The sequence below is a fragment of the Numenius arquata genome, chromosome 1 (assembly GCF_964106895.1).
Source record: "Numenius arquata chromosome 1, bNumArq3.hap1.1, whole genome shotgun sequence".
NCBI lineage: Eukaryota > Metazoa > Chordata > Aves > Charadriiformes > Scolopacidae > Numenius > Numenius arquata.
Genome location: NC_133576.1, coordinates 83,183,685 through 83,207,464, shown reverse-complemented (window position 1 = coordinate 83,207,464; position 23,780 = coordinate 83,183,685). Strand labels below are relative to the sequence as shown.

The following is a 23,780-nucleotide window of genomic DNA, read 5'->3' as shown; positions in this document are numbered from 1 at the left end:
GCAGTTTGCATTTTTAATACCAAAAGTGACACATTGAAAGAAAATTCCTGCCAGTATGTAACACTTAGGAGTCAAACCCAGATGCTGGATGGATTTTTTAATTTATTTTTTTTTTCTCCCACTGTCCCTTGCACAAGCAGAAAGCTTTTCAGAGGAGGAACACCTGCGGGTCCTGTGCCAGGGTGCAATCCTTGTTTCTGAACAGAATATTGTCATATGTCATACTGTCATGGGATTTTGATGTCTTCTTTTTTCTCGAGGCATTTCCACCCTTCTCTGGTGTGTTTAAAAATGCTAGAAATTTTCCTTAAAAGTCTAATCCTTCTGTTAAGCGCTTGCCCTCTCTGTTGTTAGGAGTGCAAGCCAGGCTGGGTGAAAGGTGTACTGTACCTGGGAATTACACGTCCGTCACAAAGATTCTTCTCATGCTCCTGAGCAAAGGAGCATGGGGGTCAGGATTCTAAAAGAAATGAGCTATTGAGTTCTTTTCTGTGCTTATAAGTGATTATGTGGTTTTATTGCATGACTGAAGTGTGTGATATTTCTGTTGCTGACAGGGAAGGCCGCTCTAATGCTCACATTAAAGGAGATTACCAAAGAATCGGAGATGTTATGCTAAAGAACATTCAGAGTATGAAGGTAGGCATGATCCTATAACTATTAAGCTTTGACACAGATTAACGTTAGCATGCTTTTCATTTTCGTATGATGTTGCTTCCTGTGCTGGTTTTTTTCCAGTTGTAATCAAGGCTTATGTTTAAAAGTTTCCTTTCATAAAGTAGCAAGCATTTGGTGAGCCCTGAGATTTCAAAATTGCAAGCTGATTTTAAATTGTCCAGCCCCTTTCCTCAGTCCACTCTCCAAATACAGGAACAATGAACACAAAAGTTCGGGAACGTTTCATTTCCAGTTCTTTTTTCTTTCAAATAGGAAGGCAAAACATGGGAATTTACATGGTTGAAGACATTGTTCAAACACCAAGCGTGTCTACTTGTGCATGCAAATATGAGTGTTAAGAAATTGCAGGAGTAGTGACCATAACCTGGATATTGATCTGATTTGATTTGGGAAACATATTTGTGCACTATGGTGCCAAGTTAGATGAAAGGTTTATCCAAATACTTACAGCATGGATGGATAACACAGAGCTCATCTTATTAATGTAGCTATGCATCCAGGTCAGTGTGTGGCAAAACATGGCCCTCCATCTTCGGCATGTGGATCTCAAAGTGCTTTTGAAACTATCCGATAAATCTTTCCTTGGTGATTTCCTTCGGCATTCTGCAGTTAGTAAATGGAACGGCCTTGAGTCCTTGGCTGGAGGAAAGGGCAGTTTAATCTTTACAGCTCTCCTGAGACATTTGTTAGTACTAGGCTTATTTTTCAGAAGGAAAGGGAGCGATGAAAAGAGGTTAAGTGATGTCCAAGTGATTGTACAGCAAATCAGAAAAAGAGAATGTAGACACCTTGATTTGCAGTCCCCAACACGGACAGGAAGGATAAGAAGGTGGCCTTATCCTCTTTGCAGCATACTTAGCAGGAACTGCTTTTTACCCTCAAAACACAAATCAAAGGCATTGGAAGAAATGCAGGGGGGGGACTTTTCTACCTCCATCCCTGCTTTCAAGAAGTATGCACCTTTTCACAAGCAGTTTTTGGAATCTTAGCTTCTGACAGACTCTGCTTCTGCTCTTGGTACCTTGCAACATTACATTGTCCTTCACTGTCTGCAGGTCCTTCTGTGGCACCAGTTTAATGGCAGCGTAGTCCTCACTGTAACTTAGACCTGTCAGTGTGCTTTCACCTTCACCATTCTTCCTTTCCCGTTAGAGGATTCTCTTCCCTTTGCTTTGAGAACCACCACCGCTGATAAGCACAAATACGTAGAGGAAAGAGGCAAAACCCAAATTGACTTAAAGAACTGCCCAGGAAGCAACAAAGTTAGTTAAAACTCCTTGCATTTATCCTGAGACCTGTTAAAAGGCCTGAGAACTGACACTCCTTGTTTAATTAACATAGGAAAAAAGTTAAGAGCGAGTAATTAATGGGCAGCCTCTGATGTAGTCCAGAGGGTCTGCTGTGTCTTTGCTTGAGTTACACGCTTGTAAAATGAATATGCAATGTATGGAGGAAGCAGGTTGGCTGTAGGGATGGTGTATTTCTGGTCAGGAGGTCACAAATCACAGGAGGGGGCAGAGGGGGGGAGCTATTGGGAATGTGTCAAGAAGCACGAGCTTGAGAACATGCCAAGCTCTCTTCTCAAGTCCATTCAACATACGCATTACATTTCTTTTTGTTGCTGGTTAAAATTCTACCGGGTACTGGGAGACTTTTTTTTTCGCTGCTCAGAGAAGCTCTGTGCATCCTGAACAGCCAGTTTACCTTTTGGAAAACACAAATGAAGCCCCTGTGTTAATCGTTCAAAAAAATATTGCTTAATTGTTTTAAATGGGACTCGTGGATGTCTGTGATAGTGAGTCCTAAATGAGGTTACATATTTCATGCAACCCTCATTCACTTGCTGGTGCATAACTCCCCTGCTGCCAGTGGGATCATCTTAGGGACTGCAGTAAGGAGAAGAATACAAGGATGAAGAACTCTGACATACGCATTTCTGTCAGACAGCTCCTCTATTTTTGTGTTTGTTTGGATTCCCAGAAGATGCAAGTTCTCCTTAATAATGGGGGAGCAGAAGCTAAAAGTCGAGTCGCCCAAAAGCACCTAAGCGAACTGCAGCAACTAAATTTCTTCATCTTCCTAGAAAATCCCATTTTATTTCCTAGCGCTGCATTTGCATTGTCTAGCTCTCTCCCTGTTGCACCTACACTCGCATTGAGCTATGTTCATGTTATCTCCTTGCCTATGGATATGAGATCACTGATATGAGAGTTAGTTTTGTTTACTCATGTACTTTTGTTTTACAGGGAATGCAGAGGGGGCGGGGGTGTGTACTTCAAACAAGCAATGCCATTTCTCCTTTTCAAGTGAATATCAGAACCGTTGTGTTGCGCAGTGATTTTGTTTGCAAAATCCCAGCTGCTGTGCGCTAGTTGGGTATATTTTACTGGAATAGGTTTGGGCTGAGTCATGTCTCACAGTGATTGCTAATAGCTCTACCACATGCTCTTTCTTTCTTCGTGCCTATAAGCAACTGACAATTCACCTGTGGAAGCACAATGAGATTTTAATTGAGCTGGAGAATGGGATCAAGAACTCTCGCAAGCTGGAGACCTTTTGCAGGGATTTTGAGCTACAGAAAGTCTGCTACTTGCCTCTCAACACCTTCCTGCTCAGACCTTTACATAGGCTTATGCACTACAAGCAGATAATGGAGAGGCTTTGCAAACACTACCCACCAAGCCACGTAGACTTCAGGGATTCAAGAGGTAAGTAAGAGAAAATACACCAATTAATGGAGTCGGGGAATGGCATCTAATCCACTAGAGGTGTGTGACTGGACAAAAAAAAATAATCTCTTTTTTAAGCCTACATTGAAAGAGGATTGAGTTGCAAAGTCCAGCATGCAGAAGACCAGAAATGGTAGGATTAAAGTTGCTCTTGTATACACATTATGCCACAGTCTGGACAAGTACTTGGAAGAGAAATCTGCTGGGGGTTATTAAACACACAGAAATGACATGCAGTTCAGGAAGTCACTTGAACTGACAACAGTTGGGAGGCTGGGTGAGAGCACAGGGAACGTACCAAATGTGCTTGTCTTGTTCCTAGCTTTCCCTAGAGATCTGCTAGGAACAGAGAATATTGGCCCAGGTGAACCCTTGGTCTGACCCAGTATGGCTGCTGTTATTATGTCTTTAAGTGTTGTTTTTCCAGACATACAGTTTGTTCTATTACCATTGCCTTGATTTGTTTCAGGAACTCAAAGCTACCAACATTTTTTATTTTTTTTTCAAATGCAAAGAAATCTTCTCCCTGTAGTCTGAAATCACTGCCTGCTATTTCTTTTTAATGTTGTTTTCCTCCTTTCTTACCCCTGCCCCCCACCCCCATTGTAAGTTATCTGCATAGAATCATAGAATGGTTAGAGCTGGAAGGGACCTTAAAGGGACACCTCCCACTAGACCAGGTTGCTCAAAGCCCCATCCAGCTTGGCCTTGAACACTTACAGGGATGAGGCATCCACAACTTTTCTGGGCAACCTGTTCCAGTGTCTCACCACAATCACAGTAAACAATTTCTTTCTAGTATCTAATCTAAATCTCCCCTCTTTCAATTTAAAACCATTACCCCTCGTCCTATCACTACACTCCCTGACAAAGAGTCCCTCCCCATCTCTCCTGTAGGCCACCTTCAGGTACTGGAAGGCCATTATCAGGTCTGCTCGGAGCCTTCTCTTCTCCAGGCTGAACAACCCCAGCTCTCTCAGCCTGTCCTCATAGGGGAGGTGCTCCAGCCCTCTGATCATCTTCATGGCCCTCCGCTGGACCTGTTCCAACAGGTCCATGTCCTTCCTGTGTTGAGGACTCCAAAGCTGGACACAGTACTCCAGGTGGGGTCTCACGAGAGCAGAGGGCTAGAATCACCTCCTGCAACCTGCTGGCCACACTTCTTTTGATGCAGATACATTTAAAGATGTCGGTGTTATCTATAGTTACCACTCAGCATGGAAGGACTTGGGCAGGGAGCAGCACTTGGCATGACTGCTCCCAGCTGTTAGGAGTTAGCTGAGTTAGCTGGATAAGTTCTCTTAAGTGCTGTGTGATGAGACCCACAGCAGACAACACACAAAATGCGGAGGTAACTTGACCTGTAGCAACAGGAAATGCCACAGAGGTCCGTGGCTCTGAGGTGCTGCATGACACAGATGTTTCCCTAAATGTAGCTACTGACTGAGTGGTCTCAAGGCATGCAGCGAGTAGTGCCTTCATTTCTTTCAGCCAAGTCTAGATGATGAGGATGATGTGTCCGTTCCCACCTCCCCAGAGAGTGCAGCAACCATCAAGGTTTGATTCCTGCTCCACTCTTGAAATGGGTACAAACACAGGATTCAGGGGTGAAAATAAGAGAGCATGAGAAGGACAGGGTGACTCGGAGACGCCGTCACTCTGGGATCAGTCTCTGACTGAGGTGGTGGCAGGTTTTTGTTAAAAGTCAGAGCGTAAAGGACTACATTTAAAAAAAGGGAGATCTGGATGTGAATCCCAGCAGAGAGCAGAGGTCTCCCACTAACAGGTGGATGAACTGTGTGCTGAGCAATGATGTAAGAAGGAAGAAAGAAACACTGTTACTGTTCTCTTGACTGTTTAGGGGTTTTTTTAACCCAAACGGCTGTAACTGCTCTGCTAGCACTCAGTCAGTGTGTTGGGCCCATTCAGAGACTCCTCGTCCATTCAGGTGTATCAAGGTCGATGCTCACATACATGATGGCACAGGGAGCTAACTCCTGAGCTGGTTCCCCAGAAAAGATCAAGTGGTGAAGTTGATTTTTACCTTAGGTCTCTGGGTTGACTTACTGCGTTTTCAGCACAGCAAAAAGACAAGACAGGGGAAGCAAATCAGCAGCTGCTGCAAGAGTGGGACTTCATAGTGCCTGCTTCCTCCTGTATTCCACCTGATCCTTCTTCACACAGCAAAAATACCCTTCAACAATGGAGATTTTCCTTGGGAAAATCACTCCCAGCTGTTCAGTCACTCATCGTTGGTAGTGTCTTTGGGGAGAAGGAAGCAGAGCCGTGATGCGACTCAGCAACATGCAGCCCTTTTAGTTGTTCTCATTGCTGGGACTGAGGACAAACCCCAAGATTACTATGTTTACCATCTGAAATGTTACAATAAATGACACTGCCATTTCCTGGTGTTTTCAGGTAGAGACCTGATGCAGGGCACTGCAGGCATTTTTTTTCAAACATTAAAAAGATCTTTAGATTAATTGGAGATGTGGGAAGCTACATCCTTTAGGAGAACCCATTCATTGGTGCTCTGAATTGACTCGAGTATTCCTACAAAGTTCCTGTGGCAAAAAAAGAGCAAACTTTTAGTTGAGGAAATAGACAGTCTCTTAATTACCACACTCCACTCTCTCCCCTCCACTCCATAAGGTGACGTGCAGAGTTTGTGTGTTTTTTAGTCTGCCTGAGTAGCTTTACACTGTGAAGGTGAAGGGTAGCACAAGAAGGGTGATGTTCATGACCTGGGTGCTGCGGGCAAGAACTATCTTTCTTTTTGAACATTCTTGTACATTTTTAATAAGCATTTTATGGTTTTGTCCATCTAGCTGCTTTGGCTGAGGTTTCTGAAATGGTGGCTCAGCTCCATGGCAATATGATAAAGATGGAGAATTTCCAGAAGCTGCATGAACTCAAGAAAGACTTGATAGGCATAGACAATCTGGTGATCCCAGGAAGGGTAAGTAGCAGAGTTGTGGACAAGGTCTGGTACAATTTAAAAGCATTAGGTATAGATTTAGAAACCTGTTTCTTAGCAGAAGCTGTGAAATTGCATTTCCTCATATGAACCTTTTTCTCTTAACAAAAACTATCAAATGTAAATATAATAATACCATAGAAAACAGCAGTTTTTAAAGTGGGAAGAAGCAATCATCTTTATTACCTTTTTACTGATTTTATTAGGTTTATCTTATATATAGATTGGGACGGTTGTAAGGAATTCCAAACATCTATTACAACAGAGACGGTAAAAATGTATATTTATTACATTGTTCAGAGCTTGAGCAGTTGCACATTTTCTCATTTCTTGCTGCCCTTTATTTTTTTTTTTCAGCCCTCGATGCTAGAGCAAAGCAGATTAAAGGAAAGTAAGGTATTAGTGCTGGAGGACCTTCAGCCCTTTCACAATGGCTAGCTTTGAAACTCGTGGCCCTGGGGACGAGCAGTCTCTTTAGTCCACATGTAATGTCAAGCGATAATGTTTGAGACAGTGTTGTCTTAAGTAAACACTTCTAATTGTGTTATAAAAATGCCAACATCTCTTTCTTACTCATCATGCTTTTTTAAAAATGGAGGCTTGTTTCGGAATAAATGAGCCCCAGTAGCATCTGTAGCCTTTTATACTTTTCTAGATGCACGTATCTGTGCGTGCAAACTTGAGAGTCGTTTCCTCCCTGCTCCCCTGACTTCTCTGTGTAATGTATAAAAACAGTACTTGTGGCAACTGGAATGCTGGGGAAAATGCTTCACTAGGCTGGGATACAGCTTGGGAAAAAAAAAAAAAAAGATGAGTTTTGCATTGAACTGCAAATACAGCAGGGCTTGAACTTGCCCTGCAGCCCGGCTCCCCAGCCCTGACATGTTCCTGCAGGGTGACCGGACCACCACTCGGCGAGAGCCACAGCCTTGGATCTGCTTGCCAGGCCGTGTCCATGTCTGGTGCCACAGCAGAGTCATGGCAGAAGGGCATCTTGCTGCGAGCTCTCTAGGGTCTAACTCATTTAAGGCTTCCAACATTTAGAAAAAGGGGGTTGATGTTGATGTGCCATTGGGAAGGCAGTGCTGAGCAGGGGTATTTCTCGATTTGTGGCCATTCCCTGCTTCCTCGCTTTGCCTTTTCCCTGTCTCCTGCCACGGCTCATGCCTCCTTCCAGCGATCCACAGGCTGTTCGCTTCCTTGGCAAGCCCCTCAGGACATTTCACAGCCTGTGCGTCTCTCCAGCGCATGAAATTAAATGCTGTCATCGGATGTTTCTGCTACCCTATTCTATTTAAAGACAGAGCAATCTTCCTCCTCTCCTAGGAAGTTCAAGAAAAAGGCGGGCCAGGCGCAGAGGTTGCTTGCCTGCCAAGTCAAAAAAGCCTTGGCCACCACGCTCTGGCACATGCCCAAGATGTCGCTGCTTTGGCCACTCTTCTAGCCCTGGCTGAAGTCCCTGCTCTGGCGCTGGCCGGGCTGGGAGGCACATGCCACTGTAACCCATGGCTGGGTCTACCCGAAGGTTGTGAAACTCCATGTCTCAGAGGAGAAGTCTCATGTTAGGCCTCATGTCATGCCCTAAAGGGTGCTGTTGGTAGCCACCCTCTTCATGTTGCCCCAGTCTGGGGTCTCTGCTGCCACCGAGCTGGTTCCTATATTTAGGACATTAAAAACATCCGGTGGTCAGCTGTGCTTGCAGATTGCAGTGATCTGCAGCCCGTGACTCATGTGTTCCAATGGCGCTTGCCGTGGTGGTGCTAAGCCTGCCCAGTGACCATTAGGTGGTACCGTATAAATAGCAATTATGGTTAATATTCTTTGGTGGCCAACAACAGCTTCCGGTGGCGCCTCTGGTAACGTGAGCCTCCCGTGATATAGGGATAACCACCTTTAGCCACTTTTTCCACCCCTTAGCCCTTAAACAATGTGGGTAGGGGGACTGGAGCCTCACTCTGCACAGGTTAGTCTTCGACAGCCAGTTTGTTGCTAAGCTGCAAGTGATTCTGATGCTTTATATGCCTTTTACATGCACAATTATGAGTAGAATGACCTTCGAAAGACCATAATAAATAAATATAAACCTCTTGGCAGAAGCTGAAGGGAGTGGCTGAAAAATGATATTTTCATGGGTTTCAGATAAGTGGAAGGATGTTACATTATAGTTCACAGTAAGCCCAGGAAATCCAGCGTTTTGAAAGTTTTAGATGCGCTACTTTTCCTGTAATTCCATCCCTAAACATTCTTAAACAGTTTGATCTGAATTAATGTACTGCATTATACCACATGGGTAGTACTAGGATAATAATTAGGTATATAATAATACTAGGATAATTCACACTGCCAGACAAATTTTCATCTTTTTCTGCTGATGATGGCAATGTTGATTTGTGGAGCTGATTTTACATCTCAATGAAGAGCAGCATATGCCATATGCACAACAGAAGCTTACCAGTGGCTAACCAGTAACATGCAGGCCAACTTATCTTTAGTTTTTACATCATTTGTACCATGAAAAATACTCATTCAAAACTGATGAAGGAGGGAGATGTCTGAAAGAATCAATGTAAGGTAAAGAAAATTTTGCTTAGCTGAGTTTTGTTAAAACGAATGAAAGTCTATGAAGGAGTATATCCTAAAGACAGTTACGAATGGAAAGAAATTATCCTATAAATAAGATTTTTAACATATTTAATCAAGAAAAAAAAAAGGCTTCGTGACCGATGGTCAAGTCAGTCCTATGACCAAGTAGTCATATTTGTGTTTGCATAATAAAAAATTGTCATAATTTTTGCAGAAGATACATATTTGTTTTGTATTTGTTTCCCACAGGAGTTCATTAGACTGGGCAGTCTTAGTAAGTTGTCTGGAAAAGGTTTACAGCAACGGATGTTCTTTCTGGTAAGCAAGAAAATGTTTTTTCTTTGGATAATGAAATGTAACTATAGGCAACTATTAGGCAAGCTGTTAGACTTGAGTTGTGAATTACAGTAAGTATTTTCAAACAACCTTATTTAAATTAATATAATACATCCCCTGTCCAGCTGGTTGTTAAAAACTTATGTTTCTGTCCAAACCCAATATTCTCTTTGTAACTGCTTCTTAGCAAGATAAAACTATTAATTTTTATATGACACTAAATATCATGATAAAATAATACCTCCTAGAAATTGTTTTAAATAAAAGCAGAGTCATTATAGGAAAAGTGGCACCAGTGTTAGTGATCAAGTCCGGAAGAGAAGAAGAGGAGTAACTCCTGGTGATATGGGTGATAATCCACATAATGCTCTCAGGAGACATTTACAGAACCAAGTTTCTCCACAAACCATCCAGTTTCAGCCCATGAGGGCCCAGCATGTTGGCAGACCTGTCTTTACCTGGAGATACAGTTTGCAGCCCTTGCACTGGGAAGGGTTATCTCCTCCCACTACCACTCGCAGCATTTTCAGGTTACGGTGATCCCACTCAGTCTCTGATCCACAAGAGCTGACCAGGTGGTTCCTCCTCTCTTTCCATGCTGGGGCACTGGGATGCCCAGCAGAGTGCACAGATTTTCCTAGTCAGGTGTCACAGGGCAGAACACGAAAGAGTCAGTGCAGTGTGGGAGAAAAATACTTCCTTGGCTTCTTGTATGCAGAAGGTGAAGGCAGTGGGTGTGTAGAAAAGCTTGTGAGTGTGCTGGGTTTTACAAGGTGTTTGACATTTAATCTTTCAAATGAGCCAAAGATATATGTGCTAAATCTGCCTGGGTAGGATTATCCTCTGCCTTTAAAAGCACTAAAGAGGAAGCCTAGTGAAAAGGCTGCATATTTTCTTGCAATTCTTGTTCTGAGAGGATACCTCGATATTATACCTGTATAAAACATTAAAAAATTGAGACTAGACTCTCAACCAGTTGCACTGTCAAAGAAATCTTTGGTCTGTCTCAAGCAACAGAATCTTTTTGGAGATAAAATCCCGAGTCGGTATACTGGGACTCCGAATACACGTGTAATCATCGGCAAAATTAAATCCCCCTCTAGTGGCCGATCCACATAGCTTCATGAATGATTGTTGTCAGGTTGTAGGTGTCTTTGGGAGAGCTCTTTTTCGCACCAGAGTACAATTTTTCTTGATGCAGCTTCCTGGTTTGAGGAAAAACATCTTTTGACCCAGGTGGCACAGTGAAAATACGCTGTTTGTATTGTGGCAACAAAATGCAGGTGGTCACTTGACGTGCTTTTGACAACTGCTGTTACATGCAAGAAGCTCCACAAATAGAGATTTTCAGTCTCGTCACCTTGACCTCTCTAACCTAACGCCACCTACCTTAAAACAGCTTACTTCTGAGTATGGGGAGTAATAGATAGCCACTTAATAATTAAGTTGGACACACCTCTCTCAGGCATAGAATCGTGCTTGCTTATCTCTCCACACAAATTGGAAGAAAATATTGGTGAAACAGCTTCCACAGCTTCAGAGTGCAACAGAATGTGAAATGTACTACTTGGTTTGGCTGCCACTGTGGCTCGTTAGTTCTGAATAAAGGAATATTAGAAGGCATTGGAAGACATCCAGTGGAAAATTGCGGGAATGTACCTGAGACTACCTGGGAAGGAAGGCAGGGAAAATAGGCAGCAGCAACCTGTCTAATGGGAGGTGTCCCTGCCCATGGCAGGGGGGTTGGAACTCCATGAGCTTTAAGGTCCCTTCCAACTCTAACCATTCTGTGATTCTATGATAATAGCAGGTGCTAATGCCAAGTACTGGAATATTGTGGAAGCCAGTATTTTTGATTCGTGCAATAGGACTACCATATAAATAGTTATCCAGTACTGGCAGCTTTACCATATTTACCGTCCTAACTTATTTCTCTACATACATACATGCCCAGATCATTCTAATAACGCTTATTCTTGCTTTTTAGTTTAACGATATTTTATTGTACACAAGTAGAGGCCTGACAGCATCAAATCAATTTAAAGTCCACGGGCATCTTCCGCTGTATGGCATGACAGTAAGTATTGTGAGAACGTAAGGAATTCATGCTTAAATGGCCATTTGTGGTCCCATCTGAATTGCTTGATATTAATTTCTGCTGGATTGAAAGCAGCAGCAGAGGGCTGTGCTGCGATTCAGGGAAGTTGTGGTTACATTCTGCAGGGTCTGATGGGGCTGTGTTGGGTTCAGCATGCAGCTTTCTACACAAAGGTGATTATATACCAAAAGTTGGGGGGGGAGAGGGAGAAGGCATTTTGCCTCATAATGCAAACTTCTCGTGAGATGGGTGCTTTATTTTTTCAAACCATAAATTTAACCATGATTCTTACAAGTAATTAATCACCAATTGCTTATAGACACATTGTGCAAGGCAAGTAAACTGTAGCGACAATCTGATTTCTGTAGAAGAACATTTTCTAATGTTTTCCATTTTCTAATGGAGCTAATTCTTCTGGAAAACAGCCAATTTGAGCCAACAGCACCTGGTTACCTCCTCTTCTTATACAATTTCAAAAATATTTTTGCTAGTTACAAAACACTTTCATTCCCCCCATTATTTTCACTGGAACTTCTCGTGGGTTCATATCTGTTCCGTACTGTTTTCCTGAGAATCAAGTTAGGTAATCACTACCACAGTAACTGAATTTATCTAAACACCTGTGAAGCTTCAAGTTTTATCTAGTGTTTCTAGGAATTATTGATTCTCATTTGGTGTGGACTTGTTCACAACAGAACCGTGTTACGCTGCAGTGTCCAGAGCGCTCCCAACCTTTAACACGTCTCTTCTGATAAAAATTACCACTATTTTCCTTTTTTTTTTTTCACAAAGCAGATAAGCCGTGCTTTTGGTTTGGGGGGTTGTTGCAGAATGAACTTACTGTTCTTCCAACGTGCAAGCTACCATTTTTTTTCTCGATGCCTAGCTCAAAATCGGTTTTTGTGAGCATTTGTCTTTGTTTTCTTTTCCCTGATGGTAAGAGCTCGTTCAGTTCACTGTTTCACCTTAAGAAATGTGTACTTCCTGCAATCTGACTGCATTTGGGCTTTTATCTCTCAGATAGAAGAAAGTGAGGAGGAATGGGGGGTTCCTCATTGTCTGACACTACGAGGTCAACACCAGTCCATCGTCATCGCTGCAAGGTAATTCAATGGAGACAACATGCAAATGTAAATGGTATTTCTCTGCAGCTTTCACAGTGGGACCGGTAGAAAAGCCAAGAGGCATCATTTTGTTTGGATCGGCTCCTAAAACAATTAAAAAAAAAAAAAAAAGAGTGAATATGGTAAAATAGAGCGGCAATTGTGCAAGTCAGAGCCAAAACTAAGTTATTAGGAAAAAAACCTAGCATCTTCTGTCTGATTTTATTTATTTAAGTTAAAAGTAAGGTCAGCTTGTGACTATTTCTTAGAGTTTGCTTTCAGCCTGTATGAAAGGGAATAAAGCCTGAATTTTTTTTTGCTAGTACCCGCGCTGAAATGGACAAATGGACTGAGGACATTCAGATGGCAATAGACCTGGCCGAGAAAAGCAGTGGCCCTGCCCCAGAGTTACTGGCGAGCAGCCCGCCTGACAATAGTAAGTAAATGCTCGAGTGCAGGCTTTATTCGCTTCCGTCAGTGTGATTGGTGATCGCTTCTAAGCAAAGTGGTGAAAAATGCTGGCCACGGGTCAAACTGATACATTTTAAGTTGATTTTTATATATGTGCCATTTTAACATTCTTGTTGATGTTAGCAGAAAGTTTCACTGAATAGAGAAGTGACTTAAGCATAATGATTCGAGGAACTATTTAACAAGATTTGGGCAGTGTCTGTCCTTGGAAGGTATTAAAAGCACCAACAAAGCATGGTAGTTAGTCTTTGATTCTAACAACTTGCAGAAACACGTGAGAAAAGAAAAATCTACTTAACATCTGCACAAAATGATTTCTAAAAGTGTGTTTTAAAATTAGTTCACAATATTGTGGGCAGAATTGATCTGTTTAATTTTTCCACTTATATATGTTGTTGCATAGAAGAAGAAAGATGCTTTTTCCCTGCATTTCATAGAGTCTCCTGATGAAACTACTGTAGACCAGGAATCTGAGGACGACCTCAGTGCATCCCGCACCTCACTCGAACGTCAGTCACCACACCGTGGCAACACTACGGTGCACGTCTGCTGGCACAGAAATACCAGTGTTTCAATGATCGACTTTAGTATTGCTGTGGAGGTATCTGCCTCAGAACCATCTGAACTGCAGCTCCAGACTCGCTCTTGAATGACAATTTCCTTTTTGCTCCTCCTTAACAAGTGGACCATGCCGTTGTCTCCTTCCGGGGAGGGTTCAGGCACACCTACTAAACGGACTCCCTTATCCTCAAATGATGGCATAAACCATCACTCAAGAAACACGTGTCCGCTCCCTCGGTGCATCTTTGTGAAATCAGTTAGGGCAGTAATTTTCATAGAAGTAACTGTCCAAAAAAAAAATGCTGATGCCCTTTAAAATTTAAAGCAGGTCAAACTGTCTTAATGCTTTCAGTTACAGAGGCATTAAGTCATTGCTCGAGCTGAAAGGATATTGTCTTTAGCTGCTGCAGCCAGAGTTTTAATTACGTGTATTACTAACGTACTTTCTTTACCTAGCCATCTTTTCTGGAACCTTGTCTCATTGCTCAGTCTCATCTGCTTTTTTCTTTATTTGCATTTTTCACCTCCAAAATAAACATCCTTTTTCCCCCAACCCCGATCACAGCTATAAGCCACTTTGATACACATTCGTTAGTTCTGTACTCAGCAGGCAAGACGCAGACATTGACTTTTCAAAGATGAAAGTGAAAGACTTGTAGTTCAGTATAGGTTTTAGGATGAGGTGGTAAGCCTGCTCAGGTGTTCTCAGGTGTCCAGGACCAGGCTGGATGGGGCTTTGAGCAACCTGGTCTAGTGGGAGGTGTCCCTGCCCATGGCAGGAGGGTTGGAACTCCATGATCTTTAAGGTCCCTCCCAGCCCGAACCATTCTGTGATTCCTTCACCTAGACAGTCTCCAGGGGAGCTCTGAGTGCTTTATCACAGTCCTCATCGAATGGAAATTTACACTCAGTGAAAATGGTAAAAGGAATCTTACAGCTGAGTGGACTTGCACGCATGAGGCAGCCCTCAGACATCAGGCCACCGTTGCTCTAGAGAAGCTGTAGAGATGGAAGGACAGACCATATTCATAGTTTGTGTAGCTGCCTCTGTTTAAGAAAACAGGAGGCCAGTTTGTGGCTGAAATATGACGAAGAAATTTATTCTGTATGAGAAAACGCTGACTGTAGAGCATCATTTCAATCCCACGCAGGTGGATTTTCTGCTCTTTATACCCTTATTCCTTCAAGGGAGGAATAGTTCAGCACAGAACAAGGTCTTGCATTTTTCCCTAAAGCAGAGCCCTTATTATACTTAAACCAGGGACTAATTCTACCGGTTAAAACATTTAGTTAGGCAAATCCCTTGGTCTGAGATGAGTGCTCATTGGTCCTTATTTTTGTTCCTCCCCGTGCCTCAAATGAATGCAAACAAAGCAGCGAAGACCAAGCACACCCTGGAGACGTACCTTGTTCTGTGAAAACATCTCCAGCTCCTCTGCTGTTCCATGCGTGGCAGGTTACGCTCATGCTCACGTCATTCTGTTGGTGCCTCTCACTTCAGCATTATCGTTTATTTTCTTTGTGTCTCTCCCTCCTTTCTGTCTCTCTCGTGGTAGAAGATCCTCTCTCTGTCAGTGACTGTACTTCCCTACCTGCTGGACTGATCAGTGATCAGCGGCCTGTTCCCATTTCATATGTCTGCTGGTACCGAATGCAAAGCCTGTCCTTTTATGATATCCTCCAGAGTAATGAGGTAACAGAAAATTAAGGAGTACACCCTCTAACTTAGGGCAAGGAGGCAGCAGTCCAGATATCAGAGAATGGGATGATTTAAAGCAAAGGCTTTAATGTCTATCCAAGACTAGTGAAAAAAAAAAATTTTTCAAGAATGTTTAAATTGTAGCAGGTAAATCGGGACCACCAGACTTTGAGTATTAAGTTATTAGTGTCTGCATTATATAAAGAGAACAATGTAAACAGCTGATTTTGATCCAGGTGAGAGCCCTTAGAGTCAACAAGGAATGGGAAGTAATTTGTGATTCACTGAGACCTCCCCCTCATTTGCAAGGCATGGTGATGCTGGACTTTACATCTTCAGGATGTGAAGAGCAGCTGAGAATAAGGTTCATGGTCCTTGCTTTTGAAATCTTTGAAAAGTTACCGTGTGAACTCACTGGGTACCGAGAGCTCAATCTCTATCTGCAATTCCAAAGTATGCCATAATTTTCCTTTACATCACAAATTCATGTCAGACTTTCTGTTTCCATTACTCTATTTAAGTATCATTTAAAACCAACACAGACAGACTAGGGTAACAAGACTGACTGATGCTTGGTAATACAGTACTGAAAGCCACTTCAACTGAAAAAAAATAAGTATAGAGCTTAAAGCTTTTGGAAGTACCCAGCTACAAACAAATATGTTACATTAAGTACTACTGTATGTAGTAGAAAAATGCAGAAGAAAAATACGTCCATTCAACCGAGATATTTTCACATCCCAGGTCACATACAACCAGATAAAAGCGATAATTTTTCTTATGATAATGAAACTTGCAGCAACCTTTCGCTGTTTCATTGGGCTGCTTTTGATCTGTTTCAGAACCAGCTGTCTGGAAATCTCCTCAGAAAATTCAAAAACAGCAACGGGTGGCAGAAGCTTTGGGTGGTGTTCACCAACTTCTGTATGTTCTTCTATAAATCGCACCAGGTAACAGACTGCACCAGTGGGTGGGGGTGGCTGGAGGAGACCTTGTGTTTTTGTCAAAGCGGTAGCAGAGAGAAAAGCGGGCATCGGTCAGGGATGCTGTAGGCGAGAGGAGCAGATGCACCGGTCACGGCCGCTGGAAGGTGGAGCAGAGCCCGCTCGCAATCTGCTGGCTGGCCAGTTGAGGAAAGCCTGCTCGTGTCCTGAAATTTTGAACAGTCCCAGTACATGGCATCCCTAAAAGTGCAGCAGATACCACTACCGCTCAGAAATTGTGGTGCGACTTTAAACAAGAGTTTTCTCTTGTACAGATTCTAAGATTATTACGATTTAAAACTTAATACTGATTTATACATTTTGTTTGCCGTTACTGACGCTTAAGTCAGCGGCCAATGATTAATCCATCTCAGCAAACATCCCACTGCAAAAGCTGGGGGGTTTCTGTTTAGAATCTGTTGGACTTTTGGATCTCTGTGTTTGAGCAGGGCGTAAGCACAAAATAATTCCAGTCGCTACATCGTGCTTTCAGTGCTGTAGAAATCCTTAAGGATGGAATTTCTGCATTAAAAAAAAAATAAAATTGAATTAATTGTAGGATATTCTATCCATAAGCGGGAGAAAGAAATTATTTGTTCGTACACACCATGAAGTGAAAGGACTTAAGCAATGAATGCTGCTGGGTGGCCGGGATGTTTCTAAAGGAGCAGGTGTTTGCAAGCCTGGGATGAACGCGCCTCGTGCTCTGCCGATGCCAAATGATGGGGCTTTATGTTCCTCAATTTGAAAGCAGTGAAAGTCCAAAATTTCAGACAACTTTCTTGTGAGGAAATACTGATAGGATCAGCCTGCAGCAGATCCTTATCAGAAGGATCCCTACAGATCGGCAAGCTGAAACTACCAGACAATTAAGATCATTGCCAGTGTAGAAAGCTGGTATTTTTTCCACGCACATGTGGAAATGCTATGATGACCTTTAAATGAGTGTGTATCTGTCTTCAATTTTACTTCTGTGCTCTATTTACTTGAGGGCATTTGATCTCTCAGCATTTTCCATCATTTCTTTTCAGGACAATCATCCTTTAGCCAGCCTTCCTTTATTGGGATACTCGCTTACCATTCCTTCCGAATCTGAAAACATCCACAAAGATTATGTCTTCAAACTACATTTCAAATCCCACGTGTACTACTTCAGGGCTGAAAGCGAATACACTTTTGAAAGGTGAGTTCGGCTTCTGTGAGAGGGAATTTTGTAAAATACCAGGAGGTTTTTTCCAAACGAGGTTAGTAGATGTGAAGTTCAGTAAATTGATTCAGTAAATACAGGCAAGTTGTTCAGCACAATTAGAGAAAGAACCCTTTAAAGTTTTAGAAGAAATTTTAAACCTGACAATGCTAGAACCAAGTGGTTGGTTTTGATAAGGTGGTAGCTGTAACTGTAATCACTACAAAACATGGCTTATGGGCAGGAATTATCCAGTCAAAACGGATCAGGCTGGCTGTATGGGGAGCTCTGTGTATCAGACTTCGGGAAGCATGGGAACAGATCACAGGACTTTTCAGAGCTCTTCAGAATAACTTCCCTCCTTCTAGTACAACTGGATATCCTATTCAAGAAAGCTAGTACTAAGTTTTAGCCGTGTCAGTCTACAACTATAAATTGTGGGAAAGAGGTGATTAAATGAATGAGTAGAATTGGAAAAAACACAAAAGCCCTTTCTCAGTTCTAGGGAAAAGGAGCAGCAGCTGCAGCTAAATTACATTTTTTCACTCTAGAATCGAGTGGTTGGTCTCAACTGCTCATCACTTGGACCATCCAGGAAAAATGGGGAAAAAAAAAAAAAAAGGGAGATTTGGCCACTACTAAGTTCAGGAATTTTGGGTCCTGTCCTCCCAGTTTATCTTCTCTGAATCTCTTTTCCTATATGCGTTTGGCCGTCATTTGGATCTAGAGCCTCTTGACTTCAGACGGGCTCAGGAGTAAAGGAGCAAGCAAGATGCTCCCACAGGCACCGAAAATAAAACTGTGCGCAAGTAGGAGGGCAGAATGTATTTTTCTGGAAATCTTTCCTTAGGGATTGACGGTTCTTTCGTTTGTGTCTCTCCCTGTGCCTCCTCCCAGATGGATGGAAGTGATCCGAAGTGCCACCAGCTCCGCCTCACGCACTCGAGCTCTGAGTCATAAAGAGCCTCACACCTATTGACGGCGGAACAAGCCGCCCTGTTGATTGTCCAGCAGCTGCTGATTTTCTAGAGGACATTGGAAACTCTTTTCTCCCTCCAAGTTTAGTAAAAACGTACAATTTGGTAAAAGAAAAGAAAAGGAAAAAAAAAATTAAGGATGGTTTTGCGGAAACTTTCACAATTTCTTCAGCAAAACTGTTTAAGTTCTCCATACGGTCAAACTAGCTTACCATCACCCCAGTGGCTGCGGTTCGTTTCATGTCTTGTATTTTGTCATTCTGTGCTGTTTTTAGCTTGTGCCAGTATTAAAATATTGTCCTTATTAGAGTGCCAAATGCCAAAAGACATTTTGTTGCCTCAAAGATTGCACCTAAAATTAAAAAAAAAAAAAAAAAAAAATAGACTTCACAATCTGAAAACTCTCTCCTCTGAGGCAAACACTATTTCTTCTCTTTTCATAAAAATATATTATTTTTTTTTACCATGTTAATCTGTAGACTGCTGGATTTTTAAATGTAGATGGACTTTCACAGTATAGAATATAATTATATATACAGCAAGCGGTCTAACAGGAATGAGATAACTTTCAGATTTCATTTTTTTTTTTCCCCAGTCTTCTACATTTAATCAGCAAGGAATTACTAATTTTCTATCTTTAACAAGGAACCAGTTTACAGCTCATTCTCATTTCCCTTTGGGGTTACAAATCCATGTGGTATAAATAAAGTATAGGATTCTTATCTAACCATTTTCTTGGTGCAAGTTGACCAAATTGTTCATCTGTTGGCTTTGAAAAGTGAATACTACTTGCAAGATGAAATTTTTTTAAAATAATCCAGTGCAATATTATTTGGGCTGTTAATGTACTGTGAATGGTTATGTACAAGAAGAAATTAAAGGCTGTGGTGACATTCTGCTGTTTGTTTTACAAACTTGAAAGAAAACCTGTACGCTACGAGAACCGCAGCTCTCTGTGATTAATTTGTAGAGTCTTTTGGTAACTGAATTGCTACGAGCTGGGGGTGCTACGGAAGCCCCAGGTTTTCATCCTGCCTGCTCCACATCCTTGCCTGAGTTTCAGTTTCCTGTTGGAATTTCAGTCTCTTCCCCAGAGAGAGGCAGGTACAACCAGCAGTGGAAATATCCATTTCGTATACACTTGGCTTTAACCTTAGCTGACACCCTGTTGTGGATAAGCTGTTGGCCCACTCAGAAGGTTGGCAGCACATAGCATCTAAGTATCACAGACTTTTTCCTTATAAGAAACATTTCTTTGTGAGGGTGACCTAAAACTTCCATTATCCATATTCCGTTAGAACTTCTAGTCAATACCCATAAATACTTAAAGGATGGGTGTCAAGAGGAAGGGGCCAGTCTTTTTTCAGTGGTCCCCAGTGACAGGACAAGAGGAAACGGGCACAAACTTGAACATAAGAAGTTCATCTAAACATGAGGAGGAACTTCTTCACTGTGAGGGCGGCAGAGCACTGGAACAGGCTGCCCAGAGAGGTGGTGGAGTCTGTATCTCTGGAGACATTCAAAACCCGCCTGGACAAGTTCCTGTGCAACCTGCTGTAGGTGGACCTGCTTTGGCAGGTTGGACTAGATGATCTCCAGAGGTCCCTTCCAACCCCATATCATCCTGTGATTAGCAAAACTCCAGTGTGCTAGAAGCACATCTATATGGCTATTAAGGGCCTTTGAGGAACCGCAGTGGTAGGGAGAGGGACCCTGAGGCAAGATAAGGGAAATGAAGCCCGGAGAATTCTATCCCCACCCTACCCCCCCATTTTTCTTCGTTTAGCTGGTCACTTTGTTAATGGCTTACCTGTGCTCGATGTATAAAATGGCTCACAGCTTTGCTCACAACAAAAAGGAATAAAATACCTCACAATACTATCAGATATGTATTGCTGTTTCAAGACAGTAAAGCCTTCTTTCTATTCCCCGCCCCCTCCCCCCATCCCAAACAAAAATAGACATCTCTTTCCCTCTCCATCCAAGAAGAGGGTGGGCTCTAACCCCTTAGGACCAGCAGCCACCCCCGTGGCCAAATGGGAGCCACCCTGTCAAAGGGAAACAAGTGTTTCGGGGTTCGTCTTTCAGCTTTGTGGAAAACTCATTGCAGTTGCTCTTTTCCTTAGCTATTTCCCCCCAGATACCAGTGCGGATATAATAATCACACCTACCCTCCAGCATCGCCTCTGTCTGTTTATGACACGACGAAGGACAAACTTGGGAAGGCGGTAGGAAAAGCTGAAGAACTTTTTCGCGGTTGCAGGTCCCGCTGGTCCCACTCCAAGCCTGCGACCTTGCTCCGTAGGGCCAAAGCGGGTAACTTCAACAATCTCAGTGAACGAATAATATATAGGAACCACAGCGCTTCAAGACCCACCAGGAACATCAACAGCCATCTTTACAGTGATGAAAAGGGGAAATAACTGGGCACAGATGAAGAGCATTTGACAGCAGCCCACGGGCTGGGGAAAGCAAAGCTGAAGAAGCGACGCCACGCCACGAGGGTGCCATCGCCAGGTGCAGTGAAGGGCTACAGACTTTACCCTGACCCCGTCAGCACCCGCGCCAGCATCCAGTGTACTACCGCAGGAACTTAAATAGGGCCACCCTACAATTGTAAGATTATATGCAAATACGGAAGTATTTATGTAATTCGTAGCCAACCTGCCCTCCCAAGCCCTGCTGAGAATCCCTGTTCGTTTGGGTTTGTTGGTTTTTTTAGGGCAGGCAAGGGAAAGGGGACAACTGCTGGCTACTGGATATGCATTTTTACCTATAGGAAAGCTTTTCTCTGTAATGAACTAGAAAAAAAAAATCGGGGGACTAAGTAAATGTTACACCATCTAGTGCAGGAGCCTGTGCCGCCAGAGTGCTACAATTTTAACTACAGCCGACTGCTGGGTCCCCGCTGCAGCCCTTGCAGTTGTCAACTGTAACAGGAAAAAGATAACCTTTTTGGGGGGGGGGGGGGTTCATGGAAATTATATTGAGGGCCTTGCCCTTAATTCAGCTAAAATTGAGTTTTATTTTACATCACTGGGGGCTTGTGGGCTACAATCTTTATTAACGCTGTCCGCTGCAGTAGTATATTCTGAGCGCTCGATTGAAGGGCTTTTATTTACATGCCTGAAATCCCGTAACGCCTTTTCTAGGGATGTTCCATTTCGCGTGACAGCAGAGACCGAGCCAGGCTGGGGATGCAACTTCCCTTATCCACTTGGTTCATCATACAGAGTTTTCATCTCTTTTGTATTATCTTTTTTCTACAGAAAGGACATTTAAGATAAGATAATTTTTTTTTTTCTATTTTTTTTTTTTTTTTTTTAACAGAACTGGTCAAACTGCTGTCATTTAAACAGAAGCACATTTGTCAGCATTTTCTAGTTCTTTACCCCTAAAGATACCAGGTTAACCCAAAACTGAAATATAATGGGTAAGAGAATAAAAGCAACTTGTCCTGACGGTCATATCTTAACAATCAGTTGAAGTCTGCGCGTGTGAATAAAACCCGTGGTTTACTAGAAAGCTGTAATATAGAACCCTATAACCGCTTATTCTTAACCCTAATTCCCATCCTACTGCTGTCCCTCTGACCAAGGGAGGGGTGAGAGAGGCGGGGACACTGTTAGGTGTCAGGTTAGTAGCTGGGACTAAATACACCAGTCTCCTGTTTCAGCAGTGGGGAAAAAGAACCCTCGAACCAGTTACTTCAAGAGATTTACTCCTCTTCTTGGTGTTACTTGCCATGAGTGACCAGTTGCTGGCTTCAAATAACAAACAAATAAAAGCAAAACAAAAGCTTTATTGCCATAGGAAGGGATTAGCGGAGCCTGGACTCCTGTGGATTTTTATCTCCGAGGCCAAACATCTCCATCACTTCTCTACTGTCTGACCATCTTTCATTAAGACATCGAGGCTTACTAATCTACTCGGACCTACCTAATTTCACGACATTTTAATTAAACCCTGTTGAGACCTCAACCCCTTTATAAATTCAGCTGAAACCAGCCCAAAGTGCCAGCCTGAAAGACAAAAGTGAACCGGTCGGGAAACACACGCTGTTATTGCAGAACTCTCAATAAAACTCTCAATAAAAGAGTGGAGAGGAAAAAAAAAAAAAAAAAGTCTCTCAAGGAAAACTGGTTTGAGAGACAAAAAACCAGGGGCAATATCCCACCATTCCATCAGCCGAGAACAAAACAGGAACAAGCAGGACCTGAAAAAGCCTGATTTTCACCTTTGTGGGGTTTTTTTCTTTTTACACAGAGCCAATTGTGTGGTTTGCCTCAAAAAAGCACTCCCAAAATACAAATACAATACCAAACCAAATACAAAACCACCCAAAAAATAAAAAAATTACACCTCTAGCATAATTATGGCCGTGCAGACAGGCAGCTCCAGTTGCTAGAGCACACAAGCATTCCCCCCCCCCCCATCTTTTTTTTTTTTTCCCCCGGGGCAAGGAAAAGGTGGTAGAGGGGAAAAAAAAAATTGGCAGTGTGGCACATAACGTGTTTTTTAACAGGAGAAAATAGTGACACCATTGCAGGAGTGCAGCTGTCACAGAGTTTGTCACCGGTCACACGGGTAATTAAGGGCACGATGGTTGGGGTGAAGCTAATGCCGCTCGAGCGCTTCAGCAGCTTCACTGGGCTGGCAGGATGGGGCGTAGGAACCGTCGCCATCTGGAGGTTGGCACGTTGTCTTACTGTAGGGCAAACCGTCAGGCAGAACTGCACGTATTTAACCCAAACAGTACACTATCAATCACTTGTATGTGTAGATTTAAAAAAACAAAAAAAAAAAAAACAAAACAACCTCTTAATCGAGACAAGAACTAAACGTCTCACGTGATGAAGCCATCTGTGAGACAGAAGCTTACCCAGCTCCCCAGCAGAAAAAATATATTCTCAACATTCCTGCTCAGACAGTGGTGTTCGAGCCTAAACAAGAGTTTTGTACAAATTCTGAGGTAACAAACTCGACACTGATTTATGAACTTTCCGCTCACCATTACCGGCACGTGGGGAACCACTGAGCTAGAAAACCAAAGAGCATCCCCTCCTGGGAGGAGGAGGAGACACCCCCCCCCACCACACACACTTCCCCCCCAAATCTCCTCTTACTGACCACTCGGATGGCAAAATTTCAGTAAACTTTTCCTTCTTTATTTCTAGGTCATGTAGTTTACAAGGAGTTTTTATTACATCGGTGGAGAGTGACAAAAGTAAAATTTAAATACAGAGGTTATAAACAGGCAGCAATGTTACAGAAAACAAGGTATACGCTTTAATTGTCCTCTGTAATCATGCTTTAAAAGAAGGCAGAAACCCCTTACGTACCATTCGTCTACTGCATATGCCCCAGTGCGGTTACTGGCACGTCTGCAAAATACAGTG

The 23,780-nt window shown here is 42.8% G+C and overlaps 1 protein-coding gene across 5 annotated transcripts in view; it reads left to right on the top strand.

Annotated features, from left to right (window-relative positions):
* Nucleotides 1–19,273, top strand: part of FARP1 (FERM, ARH/RhoGEF and pleckstrin domain protein 1) — a 174,281-nt gene extending 155,008 nt beyond the window's left edge. For all 5 annotated transcript variants that reach the window (XM_074153758.1, XM_074153676.1, XM_074153599.1 and 2 more), the window contains exons 16-26: nt 558–639; nt 3,149–3,386; nt 6,236–6,366; nt 9,217–9,285; nt 11,291–11,380; nt 12,422–12,504; nt 12,828–12,940; nt 13,413–13,576; nt 16,078–16,185; nt 17,250–17,401; nt 18,302–19,273. In XM_074153758.1, coding sequence (XP_074009859.1) covers nt 558–639; nt 3,149–3,386; nt 6,236–6,366; nt 9,217–9,285; nt 11,291–11,380; nt 12,422–12,504; nt 12,828–12,940; nt 13,413–13,576; nt 16,078–16,185; nt 17,250–17,401; nt 18,302–18,383 — 1,312 coding nt within the window. In that variant the 3' untranslated portion in view covers nt 18,384–19,273. The remainder of the gene's footprint in view (nt 1–557; nt 640–3,148; nt 3,387–6,235; nt 6,367–9,216; nt 9,286–11,290; nt 11,381–12,421; nt 12,505–12,827; nt 12,941–13,412; nt 13,577–16,077; nt 16,186–17,249; nt 17,402–18,301) is intronic.
* The last annotated feature ends 4,507 nt before the right edge of the window (nt 19,274–23,780 follow it).